The sequence below is a fragment of the Alexandromys fortis genome, unplaced genomic scaffold, assembly GCF_014885135.2.
Source record: "Alexandromys fortis isolate MF-2015 unplaced genomic scaffold, M_Fortis_MF-2015_v1.1 scaffold_45, whole genome shotgun sequence".
Taxonomy (NCBI): Eukaryota; Metazoa; Chordata; class Mammalia; order Rodentia; family Cricetidae; genus Alexandromys; species Alexandromys fortis.
In genome coordinates, this window is record NW_026067926.1 from 6,900,040 (window position 1) to 6,911,327 (window position 11,288).

General features: G+C 45.8%; 1 protein-coding gene across 4 annotated transcripts in view; it reads right to left on the minus strand.

The window, feature by feature from the left end:
- Positions 1–651: 651 nt before the first annotated feature.
- The window catches only part of Tmc5 (transmembrane channel like 5), an 84,236-nt gene continuing 73,599 nt past the window's right edge, over positions 652–11,288 (minus strand). For all 4 annotated transcript variants that reach the window (XM_050143366.1, XM_050143363.1, XM_050143364.1 and 1 more), the window contains exons 15-21: positions 10,564–10,639; positions 10,242–10,375; positions 7,893–8,066; positions 5,600–5,678; positions 3,557–3,661; positions 2,129–2,171; positions 652–1,133 (exon numbers count right to left, since the gene is read on the minus strand). In XM_050143366.1, coding sequence (XP_049999323.1) covers positions 1,087–1,133; positions 2,129–2,171; positions 3,557–3,661; positions 5,600–5,678; positions 7,893–8,066; positions 10,242–10,375; positions 10,564–10,639 — 658 coding nt within the window. In that variant the 3' untranslated portion in view covers positions 652–1,086. The remainder of the gene's footprint in view (positions 1,134–2,128; positions 2,172–3,556; positions 3,662–5,599; positions 5,679–7,892; positions 8,067–10,241; positions 10,376–10,563; positions 10,640–11,288) is intronic.

The window sequence follows — 11,288 nt, forward strand, 5'->3', positions numbered from 1 at the left end:
AAAACGTCTCCTCATGTACATATTCATCTCACGTGCACACGTGGATTCTACCTGTCACCCTAATTTCTTGTTTGACTTGCGAGACTCTGATGACTGTATCGAGTTGACTTTGCTGTAACAGAATGCCTGACTGAAGCAGTTTAGGGAATTACATATTTTGGTTCACAGTTTCAGAAGGATGACTTCGGTAAGACAATGCAGTTTGTGGCAGTGGGAGGGTCTGGCAGATGTTCGCATCATGGCTGACCAAGGAGAAGAGTAAAGCAGGAACTTGGGGCCAGGAATATCCTTGAAAGGCCTGCCTCTAATCACCTGCTTGCTCCATCAAGGGTCTATCTCCTAAAAGTTCCACAGTCTCCCCAGATAGTGTCACCAGTCAGGGAACACGCATTCAAAACATGAGTCTGCAGAGGACACTTCAGATTCAAACCACAACAATGACCATGCATACACTTTTCTAGGGACAGGGTCTCATTCTTTTCCTCCACCTCTCCTATATCTAGTCCAGCCCCAAGACTCTCATACTCAATAAAGACAAAGTTCAGCTGCAAGACCTTTCACTGCACTTCAGCTTTAGATGACATGGGACTGTTTCTAGTTCAAAGTCAGAGCCAATGCAAGTCACATCATTCAGAGATTTTTGCTTCCCCGATCAAGGATCACATTTTTATTCATTGTGGACCATTTTTCTGAGCACCAGTTTTTAAACCATTGCCAGGTCTAGGAAGAGAGATTCTTAAAGGCTCCATCATGCAGATACATATTTCTTAAAGATAAAAGTGCAATATTTGCAGGCTACCTCTTCCCAGGTATTTGTGAGATAATCCCAATATTTTAATAGTTTTAATTAGAAAATTTCAAGTACTTTGTTTTGGGAAAAAAAATCAGCAATCCTGGTCAGAAGAGAAGTAAGTGTGCCCTCTTTTATAGAGCCATTTGCACTGTGGGTCAGAGTCCTCTTGGCTCAGGCTTAGATTCCACTCCTGAGAAGCTCCCTAGATCCGGCCGTCAGGGAGGCTGTCCCATTTATTTTTATCGTCTTTCTTGTTTTGACTGGCATCTGACTGCCACAACACACAGTCGTCATCAGACTTCTGGATTCTCTTCTTGCACTGATCGCCTTATTCGCAGGTCTGGGTTTGACACAGGAAAGAGAAGTTAACGCACATACTCACAGTCCCATCTCCTCAAGGGAAAGCTCTCAAGCTGTCCTTCCTGCCTCCTTTTTAAGATTTTAGTCTTTCCCCTTGATCTCCATTATTGACTGTTGATGGTAAATGCTATTTAAAAAAAAAAAAAAACAATGCAGGGCTGGAGAGGTTGCTGAGTGGTCAGACTGCTTGTTGTGGAATCATGAGGACCAGCGTTTGGCCCAGGTACCACGCCAGATGTCCCACACATTCCTATAAACCCTGATATAATGGGGACAGAGGCAGGGGGGCTACTGAAGCTTGCTGGTTTCCAGAGTAGCCAAGAAAATTCAAGTTCCAGGTTCAGGGAGAGCTCCTGCCTCAAAGAAATAGGCGGAGCGATAGAGGACCCTTGACTCCCTCTTCTGGCCTCCTGGTACACACACAGGCACATACACAAGCATGCAACACAAAAGAATAAATAACTGGTCTAGAAAAGTGAGTGGGCTTATCTCTTTCCTCCCCAGCATCATTCTCCTGGCATCAGCCCCTGACTTGGCAGGCAGAACTGCCCACTCTCAGTTCCTATGATCTGTACGGTTGTATCATCAGTACTGTAGCTGAAGCACGGGGCTTGGCTGTGGCCAAAGGTACTGTCACATTTTCACAGTCATAGACATGGGTTTGTGGGTGAACACACCAGACTGAATGAAGCTGATGTGGAAATTCTAGATTCGCTGACTAGATTGAACCTGAGGAGATGGGAGATGTTGGCGATGATGTCTTGCCATCATGACAAAGCAGCTGTTGGTGTAACATGCTAACATGTGACCTGAAACCAACAGAAACCAGGTTCTAGAGACATCCTGAGCTTCTGTGTTAGACCAGACCGAAAGCAAATTCATCCGAGGTCGGGTTTGCGGCTGAAGAGCAACTGCACACCCTCCCCTTTGGGCTGCGCCACTGAATGTCTCTGTCTTGACAGTTCTGGTACGCACCATGAGCAGCGCTGAGGTCCTCCAAATACAAAGGGTTGTGTTGCTGTAAATGAAAGAAACAGACAGCAGTGTCACTGGAGCAGGGGACGCAAATGCTGGGTGTGTTGGAACAGTTGGTACAATCTGTGAGCCTAGCACCAATTTAAAATGAAGTGGTAATGGAGACCAAGAGCCAGCCATAGAAATATCCAGCATATTTAGCTTTTTAGCAATGGATATGGCATTCATTCCACAGATATTTACTGCCGGGGGTGAAAAGGGTACCTGACTTTTGGGGATTTGAGATGCGCAATACTGATAGTATTAATTTACACAGATAGTAAATTATGTTGTTAATGTATATACACCTTTTACTGGTGTATTCCAGGAGACCAATGGCAATTAGCAAAAAAAAATCTTTTTATGAACTTAATTAACAGTATGCTATGGGGGCAGATGTACATCCTGGAGCAGAAATCCATAAAATACTTATAATAAACAGGACACGGGCTGTGGTTCAGGAGTAGACCACTTGCCCCGCATGCACAAGGCCCTGGTTTCTATCCACAGCACCACAAAACAATGACTATTAATATACTGACAACTTATTACAGTCCTTAATAAAATGTTTCATCCAACACCAGTTTTACTACTTAAAAAGCCCCAAAACTCAAATGTCCAAACATATCCAGAAGGCAACCATGTCCAGGATACAGTGTTCAGTGAAGACAAAGCGATGATATTAGTTGGACATCATGCTATGGTTATACAATTATGAAAGCCCTACTTTCAGAATCCATCCTGGGGAGACACAGGTGTGACTGCTGACATCCCAGGGAAAGATCTGGAAAATAGTGTTGACTATTCAATGGGATGCATGTGTGTGTATTCCTGGGTGATTTAAAACAGGTATGAACTCCATGAGGCCAGCGTATTCTTTAGTTCACAGTGACCCAGCTCCTGGACCACAGCCAATCATAAAAGTATTAGATGATAAACAATTTTTTAAAATATTTATTTATTATGTATACAATATTCTTCCTGCATGTATGACTGAAGGCCAGAAGAGGGCACCAGACCTCATTACAGATGGTTGTGAGCCACCATGTGGTTGCTGGGAATTGAACTCAGGACCTTTGGAAGAGCAGGCAATGCTCTTAACCGCTGAGCCATCTCTCCAGCCCCCGATAAACAATTTTTTAATTAAAAGCACAGAAATGCTTAATGACAGAAAGCGAAGGATCATAGAGAGAAAGAGCTAATCACACCTGTAACCTCAGAAGTCAAGAGGCTAGAACAGGAGCCAGCCTGGGCTATACATCAAGACTAGACTCTTGCACAGAAATGAAGAACCAAACAGAAACCCTAGAGTTTTGTGTCTGCTTTCCAATGCACTTGTCACAAGGATGCCAGTGTGTGCCTGTGGCCCCAAGGGAGCTGTGACCTCACCTCCACCTCTCTCCTTTCCAGGATCAGTGCACTGGGGTTGGCTCTCTTCTCCATATCCTGCAGCTTGGTCAACTTTTCTATCAGGAACATCTTATCTTTGCCCTCCTGCCAAGAAGGAAAAAGAAAAGTCAAGCATGGAAGATGCGTGCTGGTGCCGGGTGCAGAAGGCATGGATCAAAGGGGGTCGCACAAGTCCGACGGAGATGTCCATCCACTATGCTTTCTACAGATGAGAGAGAAGGAATGTTTCAGAGCAAAGCCAATGAGTCCTGGAATTCTCCTGCATTGCCATTGGTTCCCCTAAGGGACAAGCCCTTCCCAGTGGGTTGGGGTGGCATCTTTGGTAGCTTGATGCTGGTTGTAACTTCTGTGTCACTGTCTCAAGGCTTAGGACTCAGACCTTCAGGAGCCCTACCTGCAAGCTCCCTGTCCCAGTCCTCATTCTATGAACTAGCCTTGCCTGGGCCTTCTCAGTCCTCCTACTGAGATGCCAAAACTTAGCGTTCCTAAGGACATCAGCAAAGATTCAGCCATCAAAGTTCTACGTGGGCAGGTAAGATGGCTCAGCAGGTAAAAGTGTTTGCTACAAAAGCCTGAAGTCCCGAGTTCCATCCTTGGAACCCATGGTAGGAGGAGAGGATTGACTCCTACAAGTTGTCCTCTTTGACAAGAGACACATATGCCTGTATTCAGACTCATACACACGCACACACACACACACAAATAATTTAATAATAACTAATAAATTAAAAACAAAAGGTTCAAAGCTATCTGTGTTGGCTGAGATCTGTGATTGAACAGTTCAAAGGAAAACAAGAGAGAGTGTTCCTTCCCCCAGGAGTCTAGACCACTTCCCCAGGAGCCCTCCAGCAGGAAGGTGTGAACTGCTCCACCTGTGTGCGGAGCCAGGTGAGCATCCTTGTCTCCTCTGTACAGGTACTGTCACCCCAGCATCACACAGGCCTGGTCACCCCAGCTTCACATAGGCATGGTTACCCCAACATCACAAAGGCAATATCAACACACAGGCATTGTCATCCCAACTTCATGCCTGTTTTTCCTTACATTTTGAACCACGGATTTTCACATCCTGCTTGTAGTAATTATCCCAACAACCATCACTGTGTAACTACAGCTCACGCTAACATTTCTGTGGCCTCTGAGCTTCCCCAAGCAGGAAGGGCTACCCGCAGGAATGGTGCTCTCTCGGGTGGTCATGGAACTGTCAGGACGGTGATCTAAATAGCCGATGTGGGCTTCTGGGGGCAGGCCTTGGAGGCGGTACCTGTTTCTGATTCTGGTTCAACTTCTCTGTCTCCTGATCTGCCAACACGTGACCAGACTCTGCCACCTGCTCCTGCCTTCATGAACTCTACCCTGCCTTCCTTACCGTGACGGACTGAAACGTGAGCCAAAATAAATAGTTCCTCCATCCAGGGGCCTCTTGTCGAGTATCGTGTCACCGGGATGAGAGAGCTAGCTAATGCAAAAACCTCAAGAGTATTAAAAGTAACGCAAAGATCTGCAGGCATGAAATGAGAGTATATATGTCAATGTGGCTGAAGTGACATCTGTCAGTGAAGTGCTCACAAGCGGGTTTGATGTCTGAACCAATATGAGAAAAGACAAGTGTGGTGGCATGTGCTTGTAATTCTAGTGGGGGAGGAAATGAAAACCGGCAGGTCTTCGGAGCTCACCGGCCAGCCTGCCTGGAGTTCTCAGCAACTTCAAGGCCAAGAAGAGACCTTGTCTTATTATTCTAAAAATATGAATGAAAAAAAAAAAAAGAAAAAAAATACGGAGTCTGAGGAATGACACCCAAGGTTGTCCTCTGGCCTTCTACACACATGTGCATGCACTTCCATGTGTACCTGCACATACAAGTACACACATGCGCACACATGTTGGGTGATGGGACTGGAAAGTCACTGTACTATTTATTCTCTTTATTTTGGAATATGTTTGGAATTTTTTTGTTATACTCCGTCAAGAGAAGCAATGGGGCAGGGGGCATTTGGGGAGGGGGTTACAGGAGAACCTTACGTTAATGATCTGTTCATGGAGCAGCCGGATCATGATCTTCCTGCCCTCCGTGATCTGCCAGTAAAGATAGGTGATGATCCTGGAAGAGAAGAAAGTGACAGGCACTCTTGACAGTGCTTGGAGGCTCCATGTTGCTGTGGGATACAGAGGAACTGGAATATTAGCTTGCAGATGGGTTTTGACCCAACTGTGTTCCTGAAAAGTCAAAACAGGGAGGCAGACCAAGTACCTCAGAGCAGTGGTTCTCAACCTGTGGGTCATGACCCCTTCGGGGTGGTCAAGGAACCCTTTCACAGGGATCAACTAACATCATCGCAAAACATAGATATTTACATTATGATTCATATCAGTAGCAAAATTACAGGTATGATGTAGCAACAAAAATAAGTTTATGGTTGGGGGTCACCACAACATGAGGAATTGTATTAAACGGTCACATCATTAGGAAGGTCAAGAACCACTGCCTTAGATTTTCTTTTTCGTCCTGGTTGTACATGGAATCACTTGGGAGGTAGAGGTAAGTCCTACATCACGGTTGGTCCTTAGACCAAGCGGGCACACATTCTCAGGGCAAGGGCCAGACAAATCCACATTTTTAAAACACACAGTTTGAATAGGTAGCTAGATTATGTGATTTGCACAAGTGCTATTCAAACTTGAAGTAATGTACATTTCTTGGATTTTTTCCCCAAATACATAGGTTTAGTAGAACTTGAGAATCTGTATTGTATGTGTGTTCATGTGTATGCATGTGTACATGTTTCTGTGAATGCATGTACAGAAGCCAGAGTTCAAAATCTGGCATCCTGCTATATATTACTCTCCATCTCATTTTGTTTTTCAGACTCTCACTGAACCTGGTACTCACCAACAGGTAGACTGGTTGGCCACTGAGCTCCCGGGAGCCCTCTGTCTCTGCCCCGGCTAGTGTTGCGGTTACAGATGTGCCCTGCCATATCCAGCTCCTAAATTGCGCTTTGCAGGACCCATCCCTTAACTTGTGAGGTTGATGCCATCCAGGTCCAGGATCGAACTGACTGAAATGGTAGACTACCCACTTGGCGCCCGTGGTGTTGAAGGATTGCGTAGTTTAAGGGACACTTCCCCTGTCACACACGTTTAGTGTCAGAAGTACAAGGGAGACGGCAGCAGAGCCAGTGAATGAGACTCCTGGCAGGAAGCCAGCTTACCATTCTAAAGTCCCAGTAACAGCTGCTGTGAGGGTTGGGGAAGGGGAGCATCAATGAGAGCCAGGAGACCTGGCTTCTAGCCTCTTCTCCGCTATCGGTCTGTGCAGCATGAAGCGGTGTCTGGAACTGTCCTATCCTCCTCCATCAGTCTGTGCACATGAAGCTGTGTCTGGAACCGTCCTATCCTCCTCCATCAGTCTGTGCACATGAAGCTGTGTCTAGAACTGTCTACTAGATCTCTGAGTCGTCACTCACATCTGCAGAGCACAGACACTGTTCTGTACTCATGGCTGCCTCCAATAGTCTGATCCCTTGAGTCCTGTGTCTCCTGACATGGAGCAGCCCTGTCTAATGTTGTGGAGGCTAAGCTGAGAAACTCAGAGCACTGTAGCTGACCAGTCAGTTCTTCCATGCAGGAAAATGAACCCATGTTGATGAGTCTTCACAAGACATCATAAATGGATATTTTTAAAAATTAAAATGCAACACCCTAAATGTCAATGAAGCCTGGTCCAGTTTTATATTTCTCAGTCTCCAAAGGAATTTTTCTAAGAAGTTCACACATTTTCATTCTCCCTCCTGCCCCCCCGGGAGATAGGGTTTCTCTGTGTAACTGTCTTAACTGTCCTGGAACTAGCTCTCGTAGACCAGGCTGGCCTCAAACTCAGAGAGATCCACCTGCCCTTGCCTCCCAAGGGCTGGGATTAAAGGCGTGCACCACCAATGCCCAGCTTATTTTCATTATTTTTGAAAATTTTAATGTTCTCCTTGTTTCCCAGTACTAAGGATTAACCTCTGGGTCTTACACATGCTAGGCTAGTGCTCTACCACTGAGCTATATCCCCAGCAAAAAAGAAGAAAACAAGTACACTTTCTTTGCAGAGCATTAAAAAAAAAGCATAGATATGAAAACATAGACAACATTTTACAGAAAACTGTCTCTTTGGGGTGGAGTAGAGACCATCCTGTGCTCACTGCCCTACACTCCTTGCCTTGCTTTCCGAATGAACATCCCTGGAACCATTCTCATCTCATGTCAATGAAAGGGTGCCCAGGAACATTTAGCTTCTCCTCCCTCTAGTTTCCCGAGGAGCCCCACTTACAGCACGATGAGGGTGAGGATGAAAAAGAAGTGCACACTTCCGATGAGGTTCTGGTAGATCCAGACGACCCACAGGTAGCCGGACCTTTTGCGTAGAGTGTCGATCCAGCTGTAGACGGACTGAATGAAGGAAGGCAGACCTCGGAAGGGGCCACAGTCTGCGGAAGGTTTCAGTCTGAAAACAAGAAGCAGAAAGCCATCTGCTGCCTGTGACTCACGGGTAGTAGGCATTCCAGAATCAAAGGATCCCATCTGGATTCCCACTCTAGAAACAGAAAATCTGGCCCGCTCTCCCCACACTCCACCTCCAAGGGAAGAGCTCCCACTCAGTCTTGCCTGATGTCACCTGCTGTCTGAGCTTAGAGTGCTATCACCTGCTACAGTGGCCAATCCAGAATCCAGGTAATGATCTAGCAGTATCTTAGGGGTGATCAGAAAGTCTGTCTTGGGAATGTGACACACCAAGTAGGAGACATGTTAGCTATGGAAGCCAGGTGTGATACTGTGAATGTGTGCTTGCTGTGGGAGAATGCTCTTGTACACTGTAAAAATTTGTCACTTGTATTTGTTTAATAAAATGCTGATTGGCCAGTAGCCAGGCAGGAAGTATAGGTAGAGTGACTAAACTAAGAGAATTCTGGGAAGAGGAAAGTCAGAAAGTCAGTCACCAGCCAAATGCAGAGGAAGCAAGATGAGGATGCCTTATTGAGAAAAGGTACCAAGCCACATGGCTAAACATAGACAAGAATTATGGGTTAATTTAAGTTGTAAGAGCTAGTTAATAATAAGCCTGAGCTAATGGGCCACCAGTTTATAATTAATATAATCCTCTGTGTGTTTCTTTGGGGCTGAATGGATGCTGGACCAAGTGGGACAGAAACTTCCATCTACATGTGCTGTCAGCTGTTACAAATGAATAGAAACTGGAAGATAGGAAGAGAGAAGATGGGGAGTAGATATGACAAAAGAAGCAAACATTGGGGCAGGAGGCATGGCCCAGAGGTTCAGAGCACTTCCTATTCTTATAAAGGGAGCCAGGTTCAGTTCCCAACACCCACATAGTGACTCACACCATCTATAACAGTTTCTGGGAATCTGATGTTCTCTTTTGTTCTCTGTAGATACCAGGAAAACACATGATACACATACATACATGGAAGAAAGCTCTTACATGTAAACTGTGAGCCATGGAATGATGGGTGGAACGTGGGCCTGAGAAAGAAAAGGGGTAAGGGGCCTGCAGCCAGGGGTGACTGGGATACTCAGGTCTAGAGCTGACATTGGAGCTGAGACTCAAAGGGAATGGGGAGACCCCTTCAGAGAGAGGACCCTGACCATAGAGAAAGGGACTTTCTGGGACCTAGACATGGAGCAGAAGCTTCAGGGCTGCAGTGAGGTGGAGCCAAAGGAGGAGAAGGCAGTCCAGAGCAGGCCTCTGGTTCACTTCAATCAAGTTCCTTTTTCAGCATGGAAGAAGTGGCCTCTCCCAGTCTGGGAAGCTTGAAGACTTGGCGGAAATTAGGAAATGACTCCCAATTATGTGTAGGATGGGTAGAATGTGTAGAATGTAGAATAAATCCAGAATAGCATTTATCCCATCCCTTGGATCTTGTATTTGCTGGCTACCCTAAGAACATGGGCTGAGCTCTGTATTAAGCACAGGTTTTACTCTGATGTTTGTCATCTGAGAGTTTTACTGACTCTGGGGAGACCTCGTTTCCCAGGACTAGCCTAGAAAGCATGACTTCATATGAAGATAACCACTGGTGTGGAGCCTGCCACACATCCACCTCTTTTAACAAGCTCACAGTTGGAGCATGTCCTGGCCCTAGTTACCCCAAGGTCATTGTCTCAACAACTTACACTAGCCCCCAAGACTGCAGAACCTCTGTAAAGACTCAAAGTGACCAACCCTAGCCTGGATACTCTGCTTAAAATGACAGTGAAGACTTTGGTCCCTCATTCTACCTTTCTCCTGATCACCTCTGACTTTTCCTCATGTGGCCTTGTATGGCATAGGGAGTCTTCCTTTCTTGGGGAGTGTGAGTAACACACTATGATTTCAACAGCAACTGTCTCCATATGTGGAGAATAAAATCAGCATTTAAAAATAAGCGGTGGTAGAGCATGCCTTTGATCCCAGCACTCGGGAGGCAGAAGCAGACAGATCTCTGTGAGTTCAAGGCCAGCCTGGTCTACAAGAGCTAGTTCCAGGACAGCAGGGCTACATGGAGAAATCCCGTCTCGAAGAAAAAAAAAGCCACCAAAAAAAAAAAAAAAAAAAACAAAAAAACAAATAGACATCTATTCACCCCATCACTAAATCTTCGCTAAAGCCACAGTCCCCTACCTCCAGATGGTGATGGCCAGGGTGCACAGCACTCCCGTGAAGGACGGGAAGAAGAGCAAGAAGATGAAGAACGTTATCATCTGTGAGGCCCGCCAGGCCTTGCTTGGAGGTTGGAAGTTCATCATCAGGCTGACCTGAGGGAAGAAGTGGAACCCTTCCACCTGTGGCCGAGGAGCAGCCCTCTGCCCCTGCCAAGTGCCAGCACTCCAGCCACTGACTTACAGCTTCCTGACCCCTCCTCATAACCCCTTTCCAGCTCAGATCCCCACCAGGTCATACGTTACCAAAGGAAAGTAATTGGCTGCCCTTGGGTCCAACTCACGTTTTTGACATAGAACATGATGATGAGAGTGATCATTTGGATAAACGGCAGCAGAGGGCTGAAGAAAATGCCAAGCCTGTGAGGAAAACAGGAGTGTCGGAGACCAGGGAAACACAAGGCATGGGGGGGGGGGCGGAGGCAAGGGAGAGAATTACACACACACACACACACACACACACATCACAGTACCTCAAAACATAACTGGATAGACATAGAGTTGTTAAAACAGTAATTAAGTTAGAATGGGGTGATGTGGGATACCCCTCCGTATGCTGTGAATACCACTGGTTAATAAAGAAACTGTCTCGAGCCTGTGATAGAGTAGACTAGAGTTAGGTGGGGAAAACTAAACTGAATGCTGGGAATGTGTATGTATGTGTGGATGTGTGTGTGAGCACATACACATATGGCTGTATGCGCAAGCTTATGTGTTTGTTCATTTGTTGGGGATGCCTGTGAGTATGTAGCGGTCAGGGGACAGCTTCAGGCATTGTCCTCAGACAGCTACCTTTTGTTCAAGGAAAGACCTCTCATCTGGCTATTTTTTAATACATTGTTCCTTGCTTGCCACTCTTGGATATTTGCTTTTGGGATGTCTTTAAATGGTTGGCAGAAGGAGAGCCCAGGCCTAGGATTTGAAGGCTTGGCCAAGATAAACTCCTTAAGTGGGTTATATATTATATATATATATATTATTTATATATTTATTTATTATATATTATATA